We start from the raw sequence: 19,809 nt of genomic DNA, 5'->3' as shown, positions 1-19,809 counted from the left end.
CATGGAGATGTCCTGGATCTGCAGCATCCCCCTCTGCTAAAGGTGCTGTGCAAGGGATAAAGGGACAAAAGGATGGGAGACGGTGCAGGACAACTCCCATGTGCCATTTCCTACCTGACCTTTTGCTGCAGAGTCTGAGGATGGACCCTGCCTGCATCGTGGACCCTGCCTGCACCACTTCCAACCTTATGGCATGAACCAGCTTCCCCAGGGCTGGTGAAGGGGTCTCAGGATGGCTTGTGAGCAGGACAGGGCAATGATGGTGATGGCTCAGGATGTCCCCTCTCCCTGGCGCCATGGATGGGATGACAGCTCCATCCTTAAAAGCTTTCTGCCTCCCTCCCGTCTGGCTGCTGCTGTCCTACTTTTTGCTGGCTGCTATTCTTCCCCTCCGTCACGTGCGGGTTGGGCACGGTGAGCTCCAGCACAGCTTCAGCTGCTGCTGCCGGCTCCGAGCTGCTCCCACGACTTCAAACCGCCTCCCTGGCCCTGCACCCGGGGCTGCCGTGCTTCACAGGCTGGGAGATGAGCAGAGATCACCCTCCCCTGGAGCAGGGATGCTGTCAAAAGGGGATGTGTGCGTGTTCCCTCCCCTGCTCTGAAAGGGCGGTGAGGTCCACGGAGCAGCTTCCATGGTGCATCCCTCAGGGTCTGCAGTTATCCTCGGAAATTCGGGTTAACAGTGATGGGAGTGGGGAGGTTTTTCCTTAAATCCTGAAATGGCTGCCAGAGCCGGAGCCAGGGATACAGCCAGGAGCTGCTGGCTCTGCTGTGAGCAGAGCCCATCCCCATCCCCTCAGGCCATGCTGAAAGGAGGCAGAAGCCTGCAAGGAAGCCGGAGAGGGGCTTTGGACAAGGGCCTGTAGGGACAGGACAAGGGGAATGGCTTTAACCTGACAGAGGGGAGATTGAGATGAGCTCTTAGGCAGAAGCTCTTCCCTGTGAGGGTGCTGAGGCCCTGGCACAGGGTGCCCAGAGAAGCTGTGGCTGCCCCATCCCTGGCAGTGTTCAAGGCCAGGTTGGACACAGGGGCTTGGAGCAACCTGCTCTAGTGGAAGGTGTCCCTGCCCATGGCAGGGGTTGGAGCTGGAGGAGCTTTAAGGTCCCTTCCAACACAAACCATTCCATGGTTCTGCGATCTCCCAGCTTTGTGGAATCCCTCAGCCAGGCTTTGGGTCCAGACCAGCCCCGTTCTGAGAGCAGTGACACTGTTTCGATGCTCCTTGTGAGCAGATCACCCGGAACACTCCTGACACCTAAAACCTCACAACCCCTTGCTCAGTCCCACGGTGTCAGTGTGTGGTGCCCCATCCTAACGGCTGGATTTCAAGCTGCCGAGCATCCCGTTCCTGCTGCTGGCTGTTGTGTCCTGGCTGCTGGCACAGCATTGTGCCTGGAATGCCGGGGAGGGTGTGAAATGCCAGCGCTGAGCCTCGGGATGCTGCTGTGACAGCAGGGCTGGAGGCGAGGTGGGTCTGGCTGGGAACACAGGAGCTCAGGGACCCCGGGTGCCCCATGGGGCTGCATGGATGGGGTTTGGGGTAGCCCCACTCCATCATCTTATAACTAACGTGAGGTTTGCCCATTCTCTGGCAAACTGCTCCATCTCTAGCCCTGCCTGTGGTAGTTTGATGCTCATGGTAGCCCATTTTGGCTGGGATGTTCGTGGAAATGCAGTGTGGGAATACAGCATGTGGGGTACAAGTGTTATCCAGGCTGGGGTATCCATCCTTCACCTTCCCACCATGGCTGCAGGGAAGAATCCCTCCTCCAGCAGAGCCAGCCACCGGCTGGTTGGGGGAATGAACACATTGATTGGGCTTTCCTGGGAGATTTGGGACAAGAAATGACTTTTTGGTGGAAAATAATATAAAAAGCTCCATTAAGTGTGGATGGAGGAGTTTGTGGAGCTGAGCTGCTGCTCCACTGGGATTCTGTGCTTATAATGAGTTCCTGCTCTGTGGTGGGGTGGGTGATGGGGTGTTGTGCCTGTGCCACCAGCTTCCCTTGGGTGCTTTGGGGATGGAGAGGTGGAAGGAGGGGACCCACGGGGTCCCCCACCATGATCCATGATGGGAATGGCTGCTGCAGTGAGGATGGAGCTTGTTTGGTCCCACAAAGCTGCTTTGCAGGAGGCTGCTCCAGTACCCGGTGTGGTGTGAGGGTACCCGGACAAGTGGGGTGCTCCTTGGAGCACCAAGACACGGGTCCCGTTCCACAAAGCCCCATGTGTTTGGGTGACTTTGGCTGCCACTGTTCTCATGCTCCATTCTGTGCAGGGGACCCCATGGCTGGCTCAGACCCCGGTGCTGGTGGCACAGGGAGCTGCTGCCGTCATCCTCCCCTGCAGATCCCCAGGGATTGCTGGCACCGCACTGCACGCTCCCTTCCTCGGTTCCCCCTGGCTTGGAGAGCGATGTGGGAAGGAGCGGAGTTGGCGTGGTCTGGCAGGGCACCCGCTCCCAAAGATTCCCTCCAGCAGGCAGCGAGGACGAGGATGTTGCCTCATGTGCCCTATCCCAGCTTTGCTGCCAGCTTGCAGGAAGCAGGGGAAGGGCTGGTCCCCTTGGCTGGAGTAGGAGCTGTGCTATTCCGTGCCGTGCCGGTGCGCATATGCTGTGTCCTATCTTGTCATCTCCCGCCTGCATCCCAGTGCTCTGAGCATCACTCCCTCGTGGCAGGACTTGCATTGGAGAAGGACTTGGGGTGTTGGGTGAGGAGAAGCTCCCCATGACCCAGCTCCAGTGTGCATTTGAGCCCAGAACCCCCCCACCGTGCTGGGCTGCACCCCCAGAGCGTGAGCAGCAGCTCAAGAAGGGGATCCTGCCCCTCTGCTGTGCTCTGGGGAGACCTCAGAGCAGCTCCAGTGCCTAAAGGGGCTGCAGGAAACCTGGAGAGCGGCTTTGGACAAGGGCCTGGAGGGACAGGACAAGGGGAATGGCTTTAACCTGCCAGAGGGGAGACTGAGATGAGCTCTTAGGCAGAAGTTCTTCCCTGTGAGGGTGCTGAGGCGCTGGCACAGGGTGCCCAGAGAAGCTGTGGCTGCCCCATCCCTGGCAGTGTTCAAGGCCAGGTTGGACACAGGGGCTTGGAGCAACCTGCTCTAGTGGAAGGTGTCCCTGCCTGTGGCAGGGGGCTGGAACTGGAGGGGCTTTAGGGTCCCTTCCAACCCAAACCAGCTGGGATTCAAGAGTGGGCCCCCCCCCGATCTATCTCCTGGGGGCTCCCTGGATATGAGGGGCATCCCCAGTGGTCCCCCAGGATGATGCTGCCGTGCAGGGATCCCGTGCTGGTTCATCCCCCCTGTGCCGTGGGAGGGGATGACTCGGATGAGGCTCATGGTCCCTGCGGCACCGGCTCTGCAGAGGATGGAATCTATCCCCTCTGGTGGTGGCTGCATCCTGTCAGGGCCACGAGTCTGGGTGGGCAGAGGAATCCCCCTGGGGGCTGCACATGCCCTGTGCCTGCTCACGGGGCTGCTGAGCTTCAATGCAAAGATGCAAAGATGGGAGGAGGTTAAAACCAGGAAGGAAAATACATGCCTTGAACTGTTCTGTAAGCCCTGTGAGGGTTTGCGTTACCGCAAGCAGATGGGGATTCAGCAGAAAACCAAATTAAATAGCATGAGTTCTTTTTTTCGTTGGACAAAAGCCTACCTGGGGAAGACACACGAGCTGTGGGTGGATTAAATCTGGTGCTGGGAGGAAGAATGCTGTGAAAGCAAATGCCTTCAATCCTGTTTAACCATCCCTTTCAGGGAAAACATGGGCTAGACCAGCATGATCCAGGAGGATGCTCCCGTTTGGCTTTCTCCGTGCCCCTGTGGGTCACTAATAGAATCAGACAAAGGTTTGGGTTGGAAGGGACCTTAAAGCTCCTCCAGCTCCAACCCCTGCCACAGGCAGGGACACCTTCCACTAGAGCAGGTTGCTCCAAGCACTAGAGCAAGCTCCAAGCCCCTGTGGATGGGGCAGCCACAGCTTCTCTGGGCACCCTGTGCCAGCGCCTCAGCACCCTCACAGGGAAGAGCTTCTGCCTAAGAGCTCATCTCAGTCTCCCCTCTGGCAGGTTAAAGCCATTCCCCTTGTCCTGTCCCTGCAGGCCCTTGTCCAAAGCCCCTCTCCAGGTTTCCTGTAGCCCCTTTAGGCACTGGAGCTGCTCTGAGGTCTCCCCTTAAGGAGCCTTCTCTTCTCCAGGCTGAACCAGCCCAGCTCTCTCAGCCTGGCTCCAGAGCAGAGCTGCATCTCCAGCATGTAATGGTGCAACTCAGGGATGCTCTGGATGGGCTTTTCCAGTGCTCCTGGCTTTGAGACATTCAGAGCATCCTCACCGGGACACTTTTCCTCTGCTCTTTCGGCTCACTGAGGTTGTTGTGGGAAGTCAGACCCATCTAAAACACAACTCAGACACTGCAAGGTTATAAAATTTTAAAGGAACCAACCAGCCCACACTCCTGAAACCACTGAAACCTTTTGTACATCTCCATTTCCTCATTAGCGGTGACACCATCTCATGCACAGAGAGGTGGCTCTCGGTGCACGCTGTCAGAGCACCGCTGTGTAATGAATTCCCAGGGGATGGTAACGTTGAGCTCTGCTGGTTTCCATGATTACTTCCTAGGAAAGAGCAATTTCTTTCCTTGCTGCTACCCAAAGGTGCTTTGTCTCGTTTGCAGCCGGGCAGAGGTTGCAGTGGAGCTGCACACATAGGTAAAACACCCTCCAGACACTTGCTCTCCAGCACCAGAGCCTGGATTAAGGAGGGAGCGGGGCTGGTTCAGCCTGGAGAAGAGAAGGCTCCTTAATGGGAGACCTCAGAGCAGCTCCAGTGCCTAAAGGGGCTACAGGAAACCTGGAGAGGGGTTGGAACTGGATGAGCTTTAAGGTCCTTCCCAACACAAACCATTCCATGATTCTATGTATATTCCTCAGCCAGAAATATCCTCCTCTAATCCAAAACAAAACTTCAATTGCTTAGGAATGACTCTTTGCCAGGATCTTGATGGGTTTTAGCAGAGTCTTTCCTCGGAAAGGTTAATCCCATTTTTAACGTGGTCATTTATAGTTGTTGCTTCCAGCCTTGAAGCTCCCACAGGAGCAAACACACGAAGCAGCGGCCGCTCTATCTGCTGGTGTCAGGCTCCCGTGTGTCAGGAGTTGGGAGGGAGAGATCCAAAGGATGCCTGTAATTAACCCAGGCGTTTAATTTAATAAACCAGACACTAAAACCATGAATAACACCCATTCTCCAGCCTCACACATCGTTACAAATGAGCCTCACTCAGTGCTGGCACAGCCAACTCAGAAATTGCCTTGTCAATAACTTCCAGGAGCTGATTCCAGCATCAATGCTCATAGCTGCCTCCCAGGGAACCACTTGGGGGGAATCAGGGATTCAGGGAAGGAGGGAGCTCTGTGGGGTGTGTTGGGAGCAGGGCTGCTTGGCATCCATCAGTGGGGGTGGAATGGCCATGCTCCAGCCATGGTACCCACTGGTGATGCTCCTCCAGGCTTTTATTTGGGAATGGTGCCCTGGGGTATCCAGAGCATCACTGGGTGTAACACCTCCACCAATGCCCTTCCCAAAAATGCACCCTTTGACCCTGGTTCATCTGCTGATATTTTGAGCTGAAACAGTGTCTGCAGCTTCAACTTTTATTGTCCTGATGGTGGGGAGATGATGATCGCATTGATCCCGTGGTTTCCAGCTTGTCCAGTGACTTTCCTGCTTTTACTTCCCCATGGATTGGAGGTTTTGCCATGGCTCTATGCCACGATCTTCCTGCTGCCCCTATCTCTGTCCTTGGTGCCTGGTTTTCCTTCCCCAGTGATGCTGATACCCATGTGAATGCTGTCTTGGAGTGAGCAGGGATCGAGCATCCAGCATGAGGGCGTCAACCACTTGATGAACCAAGGGTGAACCTCTCTGGGGTGGCTTGGGGGGAGTGTGCAACACATCGGGGTCTTCAGTTGGGGTCTGTGTGTACGTGATGCTGAAGACACTGAGCTTCTTCCCTGACAATGAGGAGGATTATCAGGGGATGCTCACGAAAGCGGGGATGCTCACGAAAGCAGGGATGCTGATGGCAGTGGGAATGCTGTGATAGGGAAGCACCAATGGTAGCACCAACTTATCCTGGGCAGGATCTGGCTCATGGCTCCCAAGAGGATGCTCATTCCATGTGTAGCACATGCTGACAAGAGAAACAACTATTCATTGAAGCCTGCAACTAATGTGATTGCAACAAGGCTGGGCAAAGGAGGGTGTTGGGTGCATAGAGCATCCTCTGCCTGAGTGACCTTGTGTAGGAGCTGGTGGGCACAGTGGGTTTTATTCCTCTTTTAAAGACACGTTCTTGTGGGATAAGGAGCAAAGCTCCAGTGTGGAGCCTTCAGAGAATTGCAGGCGGCCAACAAAATGGGCTTTTGTACTTGGTTTTGGGAGTTAGAGGTGCTGAGTATGGAAGTGACCAGGTATGGGCTCCGGTCTCACAAGGCAACTAGAATTGCAGTGACTTTCATCTTGGCTGCTCCCAGGCTTGGCTTTGAGCCCAAAGAGGGAGTGGGGATGGTTTCCCGGTGCAGGCAGGAGTCAATGGTGTTGCATGCACCATCTGGCCCAGGGATGCTGCAGTGTTCTTGTGTTGGCACGTGCCCGGGATGCATCCCTCTGGGATGCAGAAGGATGGAGGAACACGGCTGGGGACCACCGGAGTTCCAGAGCAGCATGTGTGCTGGGTGCTGTGCTGGTTCCAACTGCAGCAATGGAAATTCCCATGGAAAATGCTGTGTCCTGCTTCATCTCTGCTCCATCAGGTGAGGGAAGCCCCAGGGTGAGCAGTTGTGGCACCGTGTTCGTCCTCTGTGCATCTGGGACAGGCTGTGCCGTGCTGTGAACACCATGGTGGGTACCACATCCCTGGTGCCGCTGGCATTGCAGGATCACAGTCTCATAAGCCCTGCGCTGATCCAGTGCTGGATCCTCTGGCATCTCCCCATGGCTGCCTTGGGTGGTGGGTTCCTGGAAAGAGACCTGGAGGGTTTCAGGTGAGATCCAGCTGCCAACTTCTGCTCCACGGAAGGGGCTTCCAGCTCCAACAGCTGCTGGTGCGTCCAGAGAGGAGGAAAACCTTTCCTCTCCTCCTTTGAGATCCTGTTAACGTGGGGTAAGGGTCCCTCTGGGGATGCCCATGACTTGGTGGGACCCTGTTTTGAGCCAGCTCTTCCTGACATCACTTTCCCATTGCTGCTGCTCCTCCGTGCATCACAGAGGAGCACGAAAACCCTAGGCCCATGGCAGGATCACAGAATTCCAGACTGGTTTGTGTTGAAAGGACCTTAAAGCTCCTCCAGCTCCAACCCCTGCCACAGGCAGGGACACCTTCCACTAGAGCAGGTTGCTCCAAGCCCCTGTGTCCAACCTGGCCTTGAACACTGCCAGGGACGGGGCAGCCACAGCTTCTCTGGGCACCCTGTGCCAGGGCCTCAGCACCCTCACAGGGAAGAGCTTCTGCCTAAGAGCTCATCTCAATCTCCCCTCTGTCAGGTTAAAGCCATTCCCCTTGTCCTGTCCCTCCAGGCCCTTGTCCGAAGCCCCTCTCCAGGTTTCCTGTAGCCCCTTTAGGCATTGGAGCTGCTCTGAGGTCTCCCCTTAAGGAGCCTTCTCTTCTCCAGGCTGAACCAGCCCAGCTCTCTCAGCCTGGCTCCAGAGCAGAGCTGCTCCAGCCCTCACAGCATCTCCGGGGTCTTATCTGTGAATCCTCCTGCTCTCCACCATTGGAAGGGGTTGGCAGAGGGTGACGAGCAGCAGCGTTGTGGCAGAAGGTTTAAATTAGAGCCTCTCTAAGGTGATTAATCGGTGTCTTCAGGCCTGATGGAGATTGATGGTGCTGGTGGAGCTGCAGGAGTGAGCCCCGGTGCCATGGGTTGGAGACCGGAGCAGCATGTGCTGCCAGCACCATCAGTACAGGGCTGGGCTCTGCTGGGGTTGATGGGAAAGGCGGAGGATGGATATGGAATAAGACAGAAGAAGACAGCGGCTGGGATGGAGCAGGCTTTCCGTATAGCAGCCTTATATGCAGGTTGGATTGGGCTCATGCTTGGGGCTGGTTTTGGGAACGGAACTGGAGGATGTGGAAAACTTGCGCCGTGCTGTATGTGGAATCATAGAATCATGAATCCCAGGTTGAAATGACCTCAAGGTTCATCTGCTCCAACCTTTCCAGGCACAACATGACCTGGACCAGATGTCCCAGCACCCTGTCCAGCCCTATCTTAACAGTGTCCAGTGCGGGGGAGTCACCGCTTCCCTGGGGAGATTATTCCAATGGCTGGTTGTTCTCATTTGGAATGATTTTCCTCTTGTGTCCAGTTGGAATCTCTCCAGGAGTAACCTGTGCCCATCACCCCTTGGCTTTCCCATGGGACTCGTTGTCAAAAGGTGGTCTCCATCTTCCTTGTAGCCCGCATTTAAATACTGTGACATGGGGATAAGGTCTCCCTGAAGCCTTCTTTTCTCCAGGCAGAAAAAACCCAGTTCTCAGCCTTTCCTCACATGGTTTCCCACTCCTTGGATCATCTTTGTGGCCATTCTCTGGACCATCTCCACATCTTTGTTGCAAAACTGAACCCAGTCCTCCAGGTGTGGCCTGACACGCACAGAATAGATTGGGACAGTGGCATCTTCATCTCTGCTGGTGATGCCCCTGATGATGTTCATCAAGCATCCGGGGGCTTGGAGCAACCTGCTCTAGTGGAAAGTGTCCCTGCCCGTGGCAGTGGGGTAGAACTGGATGAGCTTTCAGGTCTCTCCCAGCGCATCCCATTCCAGCATTCTATGATAACAAGCTTCCAAGGCAAGCTTCTTCCTGACCCCCATTAACTCAGAGGCATCTCTTTGTATGGCTATCAGAGAGCTCCCAAGAGCAGCCGTGGGCGTTAATCCTCTTACGGCTGTAACTCCATCCCGTCTCTTTAGCTGCAGGAGCAGCCGCCGAGATGCTCTGATCTTCCTTGCACCCTCTTAGAGCAGCTGGAGCTGAGCTGCTCTCCCAGGCTGGCAGAGGCTGCTGGATCCACCCGTGCCCCTCAAACTGGATAGTCCTTGAGGAGAAGCTCCCCATGACCCGGCTTCAGTGAGCGCTTGAGCCCAGAACCCCCCCCGTGTGCTGGGCTGCACCCCCAGAGCGTGAGTGTAAAACCTGGAGAGGGGCTTTGGGCAAGGGCCTGTAGGGACAGGACAAGGGGAATGGCTTTAACCTGCCAGAGGGGAGATTGAGATGGGCTCTTAGGCAGAAGCTCTTCCCTGTGAGGGTGCTGAAGCACTGGCACAGGGTGCCCAGAGAAGCTGTGGCTGCCCCATCCCTGGCAGTGTTCAAGGCCAGGTTGGACACAGGGGCTTGGAGCAACCTGCTCTAGTGGAAGGTGTCCCTGCCCGTGGCAGGGGGTTGGAGCTGGAGGAGCTTTAAGGTCCCTTCCAACCCAAACCAGTCCAGGATTCCATGGTTCCGTGATTCCACTCCTGCACAGTGCTTGCATGAGATCCCTGTGCCGGTTTGGTCACCTCATCATGCTTGGTGAGGATGTGACCCATTGGGATTGCCAACCTGTGCATCCTCTGGGCTGGCAGCAGGGCAAGCTCAGGCAGGGCTCCCTGCACTGCTGCCCTCCCATCAGCCAGCTCTGTGTCCCTCCAGCGTGGTTCCTCTCCCTGATTACCATCTTTATCCCTTCCAGCTCTTCCATGCCCACCCAGCATTTACCTCTCAAGTGTTTCAGGGCTTGTGGCATCGAGCACCTGCTGCAAGGGAGGAGCCCTGCAGGCGGCCGGGGAGCAGAGAACCCATCTGCAGGAGAGCAGGAGGAGCTCTGGAGGAGCTGGATACGCTTCATGCTTTGCATCCCGGAACTGGCACCTGCCTGTGGGAGCTGGGGCGGCCCCGGCAGAGCTCTGCTTGTTCCTGTGCTGCTGTGGGAGCCCCTCATCCCTGCTTCCTCGCTGCAACACGTGCTGCAATCCTCAGGGCTGTTGCTTTCCTGTAGCTCTTTCTGCTCTGCTGTCATCCCTCTTCCTTGCAGGAGCGCTGCCTGGCTCCTGGGACAGATCCATGGATGAGCTGTTGTGCTCCAAGAGCATCACCATGTGCGTGCTGTTAAACCAGATGTTTCAATCCCAGCTCTGCCGAGCCCAGCTTCCGTGTGCTGCAGAGCCTTTGATATGAAAAAACCCATCCCCAGACACCAGCTCCAGGCTCCCTTTGGAGCCCTGTCATGTGTGCGTGCTTGTTAGAGCAGCACGGAGTGCACTGCCGTGTCTGCTGTCACTGCCTCGCCGCATTCCGGGATGGAATTCCCACACGGTACCTCCCTTGGTGAGCTGAGCATCCCGGATTCAGCAAAGGATGCACTGTGGTGGAAGGGTTCTGCCCTGGCATAAGCAGTTTTCCCCCTCCCTGGGGTCTGTTGTGGGGTGCTGCATCTCTTAGCATCCCAGCCAGGCCCCTGGAATACCAGGAATGCCGCCACTCCTGGTGGCAGCTGGTGTCTCCACCTCACTGTGCTGTTTCCAAAGGCTTATTCCAGCGTGTGGCTTGGAGTTGATTTGCTGTGCTAATTGCTTCAACAATAATGAGCTTCCCTAATTGTGCTGGCAGGGAATCATAGAATCCGGGAACAATTGGGGTTGGAAAGGACCTTAAGACCATCCAGTTCCAACTCCCTGCCTTAGATCCAACCTAAACCTCCCCTGTTTCAGTTTGAACCCGTTACCCCTTGTCCTGTCACTACAGTCCCTGATGAAGAGTCACTCCCCAGCATCCTTGTAGCCCCCTGCAGACGCTGGAAGCTGCTCTGAAGTCTCTATGCAGCTTCTCAACCCATGTGTGGTCCCACGGTGCTGCTGGCCTCTGGGTCCTGGATCTTTGGCTCTTCTGGGGGGATTCTTGGAAGGAACCCCAAAATCCTGTACGTGGGGAGGTGGGAGCTCATCCCTGGGGGATTCAGGCTGTCATCCCCTGCTCTGCAAGTCAGTGAGCACCCCACAGCCAGTGGGGTGTCAGGAGGTGCTGCCATCACACTAAGCTTTGTTTCTCCATCTTGGAGCATTTCCAGCTGCTCCAAACGTGCCCGCATCCATCTTCTGCCCTTGGGAATAGGTTTGGGAGCGGGACCCCCCAAGAGCAGGGAACAGAGAGCTCTCGGTGTTTCATCCCTCCATGCAGGATGCAGTCCTTCATGGCAGATCCCAGCTGCTGCATCCCTGAAAACAGACTTTCATTGGCTGCTGGACGCCATAGTGATGTTAGTTTGACAGGAGAGCTGGAATTCCCTCGGCCCGTTGGGAATTTAAAGCCACATTGGGGTTATTGGATGAGGAAGAGGTTGGGGCAGGTTGGGGAGTGCTGCCAGCACCCCATGGCATCAGCACCCACTTTTGAGACATCCCACTTTTCACTGGAAACAAAAAGCTGGTTCTTTTCCCCAAACCGTATCTGCTCCCAGCCTGCGGGGAAGAGGCACATTCCCATTGATTCTGGGATTCAAATCCCTGTCTCCACATCCCAGGAAGGAGAATGAGCACTTTACCCATCCCCTCCTCCATCAGCTCTCTGAAGATGCAGCTCCATCATTGACTTCCGCACTAATAGAAGAGCTTCTTCAGTGCACACCTTTAATTGAATGAGGCTAATTCGCTGTTGTTCATTAGCTCTTGCATGGCTGATGCCTCTCCCTTGGAGCCAGGGAACGCCAGGACCGGCATCCACAGCTCCCTATGGAGCTGTGCACCTCTTCCCTTGGCTGCAGCTGAGGATGCCCCACGAAGGCGACGGGGACGGTGCCTTGGAGCCATGCTGCTGTGGTCCAAGCTCGTGGCTTAAAAGCCCGTTTGAAACAAGCTGTATCCTTTAATGTGGCTGTGATTGGGGGTGTTGGACGGCTGTGGGATGTACTTAACATCCTTCTGCTAGATTGCTTTTTAATGTTTATTTGCAAAGCCTCCAACGGGTGCCCAAGTTCTTGAACGCCTTCCCAGGCCCATCTGCGGGACCACTTCCCCTCTGCCATGAAACATCATTGTTACAGGCCAGCAAAGTGGGATTTAATGGTGGCTGACAGGGCAGTGGTTAAGGGCGATATGTGTTGGACACTAAATGTTTCTATTATCCCACTCCTGGCACAGCCCATTGCCTTTTACTTGTGTTGGGAATTGTGGAAGGCTTTTGCATTTTTCATCAGCATCACTATGATGCAGTTTCACTGAGGAATCGGCTGCGGCTCCTCCAGGATCAGTGTGGTGCAGCTGTGGGTCCCGACATGGGGAGGACACTGTCACTGCGGTACCCGTGCTGCTGATCCCCTATTAGAGGTGATCCCATATGGATGCAGACCCATGATGCGCCGAGGTTGCTGCTTGGCTTCTTTAAGGCAAATATTTGCTTTTGAGTGATGCTGTTGCTGCCGTGCTTGGAGAAGAGGCTTTTAAGCACTTAAGTGCTGCTTCCAGGGCAGGCAATTCCTCTCTTCCCATTAATGCAGCTGCAGGGTTTTACACAAGGATCCCTTTGCTTGGGTAAATCCCTGGTTAAACAGCAGCAGAGGAGCACATCCAGAAGGGCAGCTCAGCAGCCTCTTCATGAGGAGTGTACTGGAGGTGCTCATAGAGATGCTCCAGCTTTGCTTTCCAAGCTCCCAGGGGATGCACCATCCATCCCACCCATACAGCCCATCCAGAGCTGCACCCTGCCGGGGGCAAAGCGGGAGCATCTCTGAGCATCTGCCATACCCTCCTCACGCAGAGGCTGCTGAGCTGCTCTTTGGGATCGCTGCAGGCACCTGAGCCCCTGGCACTGCACAGCGATGCCGGGACCACCGAGGCATTGCTGGTCTCTCCGTCATCCCCATTCCTGTGCTCCAGTGCTGTGCTGGACAGGATTAGGGGTTTAACAGCCTGTGCCAGATAGACACTTAAATAAGCAATAACTGTGGAGTTCGTTAGTGAGGATTAATTAGTGTTTGCACAGGGCTTTGCCTCTGCAGAGCAGCATTATTTACCTTGAAGCTTCAACATGACCTTGCTGAGGTTGGGAGATGCTCCTCGTATGGGTCCCTCTGGCTCCCACCATGGATGGGAGGGAGAGTGGAGCAAAGCCAGAGTGCCCCTGGGAAGCCACCCTGGGAAGCACTTGTGAACAGGGAATGCTCCAGGATCCTAGCAAGCAGAACTGGGAGCAGCCTACTGTGGGACACTGAAGTGGGTGTCCTTTGTGCAGAGCTGCTTGGATGGGGCTGGGGAGCTGTATCCCTATCCAGTTCTAGGGGCAACAACAGAAGAGGACTGAACCTGTGCCGTGCCTCATCCCCTTGGCTTTACTTCTCCTTCTTGGTGTGGTGGTTGTTGAGCAAAGCAGTGGCCATGTCTCTGTGGCACTGCCTTACAGCACTGGGTGTGAAATGAGGACTCCCTTATTGCTGCTCTGCTGCTGCAAGGGGATGGGGTCATGGGTGCTGCTGTGGGGATGCCTGGTGGGGGGATGCCCGAGTCCATGTGGGGATGCTCCATGAGGAACAAGCAGCCCCGATTGGACCCTGCTCCCAGCAACACAGCATTTATCCCATGGCTCAACTCCAGCCCTGGCACGGGGCTGGGAATTCTTCTGGCCCCATCTCAATAACAGGGATGCCTCCATCCCAGAGCACTTGCCAGGGAGGGGAACAGTGGGAATAATGCATCATCCTGCAGCGTGCCCAGGCACAGCCCAACTATGGGGCTCAGATGGAGCCGGCAGCATCATTGACCTTCCCTATGGAACCTCATGTTCCTGAGCAGGGCAACCACCCGTTGGTGGGGCTTCCCTCTGGCCACCCCATCCCCATGTGCTCAGCCAGGCTTTGTTTTATAGGAGAAAGCTCTTTCCCTGCGGGAAATCCAGCTTTGGGTCTGGCTTGCAGGCACCACATCCCACACTGCCCACCACAGCTCCATGCCAGCCTTGTCAAGTCCATCTCGTTACATGCCAGGAAGCTTTTGCTATTGGGCTGATCCCTGGCAAGTGTAAAAGCTCTTTTCCAGCAGAAATCCCATCCCAGCCATTCCCGTTCCCTGCCAGGCTCGGGACCTGCCGTTGCCCTGCCTGCAGAGGGGTTTTCAGCTGTTGCATGGTGCTGTGTGTGGGGATGCCCTTGCAGCATCCATCCCATTCCCATTGCCAGGGCTGGCAGGGGCTGCGGCGCCGGGTGAGTGGTGATGCAGGAGGAGGAGGAGGAGGGAATGGCTCCAAGGAGCAGGCTGGGAACAGCGTCAAGGACAATAAACTCTGTCAAAGCCTCATTCATTACAGAAGAACGCGGAGCGCCGGCAGCGTGGCTTTGTCTGCTCCCTCCCTCTCCCATCTGATTTCTCTCATTCATTTCCTGATGCTTTTGCCTTATCTCCCTCTTTTCAGTGTATCCCTCCTCTCCCAGCTCTGTGTGGCGGGGGCTGTGCCTCACAGCACTGTGCTGGGGAGCAGCGATGTACCAAGGGCTGTCCTCCGCCAGTATGGACTGGGGAGCTCCTGGGGTTTGGTTGGGTTGGGTTACATTGCATTGGGTTGGGTTGTATTGCATTGGGTTGTGTAGTGTTGGGTTTAGTGCTTGTGTTGCATTGGTTTGGGTTGGGTTGCATTGGGTTGGCTTCTCCTCCTGCCCTCCTCCCCTTACATGTGGTTATGGACCCAAAACCACCATAACCACAACGGTGCCGGTGCAGCCAACCACGGAGTGTGTCCAGATCCCAGCACAGCACAGTGAGGGAGCCGGATCTGCTGGGCAAAGCTGCATCGCTCCCTCCGGGAATGATGCTGAGCAATGGCAGCCCCTTGGCGTCCCTTTCAAAGCCAAGTCCATCATGCCATCGTGCCATGTGCTGCATCCAGGAGTGCTGGTGGTTCATGGGAGACAAGCCCTTTGGGGTGGCGGTATCTCTGATGCATTATCTTACGTAGCTTACCAGGCTCACTACTGCCCATCCTGCTCCACAACACCTCCTATGGAGCTCCACGTGGGTGCAGCCATGTGCTGCAGCTCAAACGCTTCCCATTCCCAAATAGCTGCTGCTGTTTCCACTGGAAAACTCCCCTTTTTGCTCAGCCTTTGAAGGGATTTTATCGCTTCAAGAGCAGCTGATGGGCAGCAAGATGCCGGTTCCCTTGTCTGGGTCTCATCCTGCTCTTAATCACTGTGGACAATGAGCTTGTTTAAGAGCAACTTCTGTGCAGGAGCCCGTGTGAGCAGAGCCCGTGTACCTGGTTCTCACAACTCTTACTTAATTCCAGAGCTCTTGGAGCTTTGTTTTCCCCTCCCGTGTGCAGTGTGTGCAGGGAGGGGGTTCCGTGCACCATGTTTTGGGAATGCGAGACCTTGGGATGCTTCCCTAAGTGAGTGGAGATCCCTGGGTACTGCAGGGGATCCGGTGCTGAGCTGCCTGGCATGGGGTGAGCAAGGCTGGTGAGAGGAGATGGGATGCTTGATGGGGGTGGTTGTCTCATTGGATGGACCCTGGGTGTCCCCCCCATCCCAAATTCCCCTCTATCCCTTCCTGTGATGCTTCAGCTCAGAGATGCTCATCGTGGTACCATGAGGTAGCTGCTGGCATGTCCTCATGGTGTTGGCCAGGGGCTCCCCTTGGGGTTTTGGTGAAGCCAGGGCTGTGGTGATGCTCGGGGAGCCCACCTTGGGGTGCAGGAGCAAGATGGCACCCATGGAAGAAGGCGGTGGGTGCTGGGTGCATCGCTTTTGGGGTGTCCAGGCTGCATCCCCGCAGTGATGCTCATCCCAGGGTGGTTTTAGAGGGGCTCTCCTGACTTGTGCTCTCTCTCTGTCCCCCACTGCAGGACAAGAACAGGAAGCTGAGGCCGCTGTATGACATTCCCTACATGTTTGAAGCCCGGGAATTCCTGCGGAAGAAGCTCATTGGGAAGAAGGTATGGAAGGGATGAGGCTGGTGGCACAGGCGGGTGCTAGTGAAGGGTGGTGCTACTGGTACCAGTAGTGATCTAGGGGCTCTCAGCAGGGAATTACGTGGTGCACCCAAAGCTGGAGCACCCCTTGAGCTCCTCCTCGGGGGGGGTTACGTTCTCCCTTTCACCTGCACCCACTTCCCAGGAATGCCATGTCCCTGTGTCGCTTCACATTTCCCTTTGTTTTTCCTGGGTATATTCTTCCTGGGCTGGTTCAGAGCAATTCATGGGGATGAAGACTATAATGTGCACTTCAGGACTGAAGCACATGCTCAGGATGCAATTCTCAAATGCTCATAAAATGGTCAAATGAAATCAATTTGCTCGGTGGTGAGGCTGCTCGCTGCTGCTCATTGAGGACCATTTCCATGCCTAATTGCATCTTCCCATTGCAGAGCCCTGCTTCTATATGAGCAAAAAAGGGAAAAGGAAAAACATAGCAGCTCCTGAGACTTTCCTAATGGGAAGTCTGTCACTTGATGTAGTTGGAAGTGGCTGTGAGGATCATAGAGTCATAGAATCAATGAGATTGGAAAAGCCCTTTAAGCTCATCCAGTCCAACAGTTCCCCAGCACTGCCAAGGCCACCCCACTAACCCATGACACTGAGGCCTCGGCTCCACGGTGTGTGAACACTTGCAGGGACGGTGACTCCAGCACTGCCCTGGGCAGCCTGTTCCAATGCCTGAGCACCCTTTGGGGAAGGAATTGTTCCTCAGCTCCATTTAAACCTGCCCTGGTGCAGCTTGAGGCCGTTTCCTCTTGTCCCATCCCTTGTTCCAGGCGAGGATGCTGGTGGCTTCTTGGCTGCCTGGGCACAAGCTGTTCATGTTCAGCTCCATCAATCAGGTCCTTTTCCAAGGATGTTGCTGGGGCTTGTGAAGAGAGTTCTGGTCTCTGGAATGAGGACACAGTTGTTTTGGGGGGGAATCTTGGCTTTGTGTTGGATGCACGCCAGCATGGTCCCAGTCTGAGCGCTGCCAGCCACCCCAGTGCTGGTCCTCCTCCGTGCGCCGTCACTCTGCGCCACTTGGTTGTTGCTCAGAATCACCCTTTTCCTCCCCAGACCTCTTTGCATTCACCCTTGCTGGAGCTTTGGGCAGTGTCTGGCTGCAGCCTGGGATGAGGATAACCCCTTGGTATTCTTGGTGCTGCCTGTGCCCATCCCGTGTTCACCATAGAATCACAGAATATTGGAATGGTTTGGGTTGGAAGAGAACTTAAAGCTCATCCTGTTCGAACCGTCTGCCATGGGCAGGGACACCTTCCATTAGACAATGTCACCCAAGGGCACATCATGAGCTGCCGTGCTGGGAAGGAGGATGAGGGTCCTGCCTTCCTCCTGGGCCCTCCAGTGTGATGCTGCTCCATGGGACAATGGGGATGCAGGATGAGGGGCAGGCAGGAGCAGGCAGTGCCACATCCTCCATTGGCTCACCGGAAGAGGGAAGGCAGACAGCAGCCAGCCGCCACTGTCCCATGCCCAAAGCATGGTGGGGAGCCAGAGACCCCCAAAAATGGAACCAAAAGGGCCTTTGGGCTACGGGTGCTTCCTGTTCCCTTTCCAAAGCTCCCCATAACCTTGCCACGGTGCGCTCCGGGCTCCCACCGCAGCTCATCTGGCAGCTTTGGGAGCCTTTGATGTCTCCTCATTTGCTTTCTAAATATTTCCTTTGTCAGCTCCACGTTTTTCACTTCAGATTAATTTGATGGGGGAAAGGGATGAGGAGAGAACGGAATCATCCTTCCCATTAATGATCAAACCAACCCCTCGAGCTTGGCAGCGCGCTCTGATGTGAAGCGACAGCCTTGTGCGGGGTGGCTCGCCCTTGCCGGCTCCCGGCGCGCTGGCAGCAGCGAGCTTTGCGGCAAGATTCCCTAAATCCCTCTTGTCCCACCCCCTGTTTAGGGAACAGACTTTTAGAGCCCACCCCAGCGTCTTCGGGGAGCTGCCTGCTTGCAGGGAGATCAAATGAGGGGGCTGGCACCCATGAGCAGTGCTGCCTGCTGTGTCGGCACGGATCCGGTACCCTGTGTGGTTGCAGAGGTGCCCTGGGGTGCCCTGCCTGTTCTGGGGAGCCCTGCCTGCTGTGATGGCCCCTTGAGCCACTGCCCCACCACCGAGCACCTTCTGACCCTCTTCTCCTCCCCTCTTAGAATCATAGGATCATGGAGTGGTTTGTGTTGGAAGGGACCTTAAAGCTCATCCCATTCCAACCCCTGCCACGGGCAAGGACGCCTTCTGCCAGACCAGGTTGCTCCAAGCCCCTGTGTCCAACCTGGCCTTGAACGCTGCCAGGGATGGGGCAGCCACAGCTTCTCTGGGCACCCTGTGCCAGCGCCTCAGCACCCTCACAGTAAAGAACTTCCTCCTTCTATCGAATCTAAACTTCCCCTGTTTCAGTTTGAACCCGTTACCCCTTGTCCTGTCACTACAGTCCCTAATGAAGAGTCCCTCCCCAGCATCCTTGTAGGTCCCCTTCAGATACTGGAAGGCTGCTATGAGGTCTCCACGCAGCCTTCTCTTCTCCAGGCTGAACAGCCCCAACTTTCTCAGCCTATCTTCATACAGGAGGTGCTCCAGCCCCTGATCATCCTCATGGCCTCCTTTGAGCTTGTTCCAACGGCTCCATGTCCTTCTTCATGGATATCATGGCTGATGGGTGCCATATCCCCAAGGAGTGATGGATGTGGGAGCTGAGGTTTGAGGTCTGCCTAGTCCTGTCTCTATAGAACAGAGGGGACCCGGCTCAGAGCCACCTCCTGCCTTCCCACTGCCGCTGTTTCCAGGGCAGAGCTGGCAGGGCTGGGTGGTGTGAGCCGCTCCCGGCAGGATCTCCGCTGGCAGCCTCTCCGCACAGCGCCATTGATGAATGGAATATTGGGAATAATTAGGCCAGGAGGAGGGTTCGGTCTCGCTGCTGCTGCTTCATCAGCTGCTTCCTCAGCTGCAAGTGTTGTGTCTGCTTGGTTTGGCTGGGTCGGCCTGATGCCTGCACCCAGAGCTGCCTGCATCTCATGGGTGCTGTCCCTGCATGGTGGGACCCTTATAACCCTTCTTGTGGGTCCTGTCCCTGTGCCATGGGACCTTACTCATGGGTGCTTTACCTGCATGGTGGGACCCTCCTCGTGGGTGCTGTCCTTGCACAGCAGTGACCTTACTTCGTGGGTGCTGTCCCTGTGCCGTGGGGACCCTGCTTGTGCGTGCTGTCCTTGCACAGTGGTATTACCTCGTGATCCCTGTGTAGTGAGACCCTCCTCGTGGGTGCTGTCCTTGCACCCTGCGGACCATGGGTGCTGCTTGTGCATGGTGGGGACCCTGCTTGTGGGTGCTGTCTCTGTGCTGTGGGGACCCTCATGGGCACTGTCCCTGCACATCAGTGACCTTGCCTGTTGGGTGCCCGGTGGCAGCTCTGCAGGGCTGGTGTGACACTAGAGGGAGCTGCACTTTAGGAATTGAGGAGCAGGATGGTCCCCCCCATCCCACCTCACCCCCGCCCATCCCACCCCGTCCCAGGGGCAGCAGCACCCATCCCAGGCAGCAAGCCTGGGCACCCCCTGCCCAGCCCTGCCTGCTCTGGTCCCAGCATGGGGGGGGGACGTGTTGGCAGCAAGGACAAAAGTCCTTTGGCTGCAGTGAGCTTCCTTGTCCTCAGCTGCCCTCTTGTCCTCATCCCAATGCTTCCCGGTGTGCTCCGGCTGTGCCGTGGGCACTGTGCCATCCCGGTGCAGGCAGGAACGCTGTCACAGCAGCAGGGACCGTGGTCAGGGTCAGATGCTTCCAAAAGCACCATCTTGGCACAATGGGATGCCAGG

General features: G+C 56.0%; 1 protein-coding gene across 1 annotated transcript in view; it reads left to right on the top strand.

Annotated features, from left to right (window-relative positions):
* Positions 1-19,809, top strand: part of SND1 (staphylococcal nuclease and tudor domain containing 1) — a 98,838-nt gene that overhangs the window by 29,217 nt on the left and 49,812 nt on the right. Inside the window, exon 11 of the mRNA XM_080619869.1 lies at positions 15,869-15,958. Within this exon, the coding sequence (XP_080475995.1) occupies positions 15,869-15,958 (90 nt within the window). The remainder of the gene's footprint in view (positions 1-15,868; positions 15,959-19,809) is intronic.

The sequence above is a fragment of the Psittacula echo genome, assembly GCF_963264785.1.
Source record: "Psittacula echo genome assembly, chromosome: 1".
In the NCBI taxonomy this organism is placed as follows: Eukaryota; Metazoa; Chordata; class Aves; order Psittaciformes; family Psittacidae; genus Psittacula; species Psittacula echo.
Note: the sequence above shows the minus strand (reverse complement) of the source record. Positions and strands in the feature narration are given on the sequence as shown.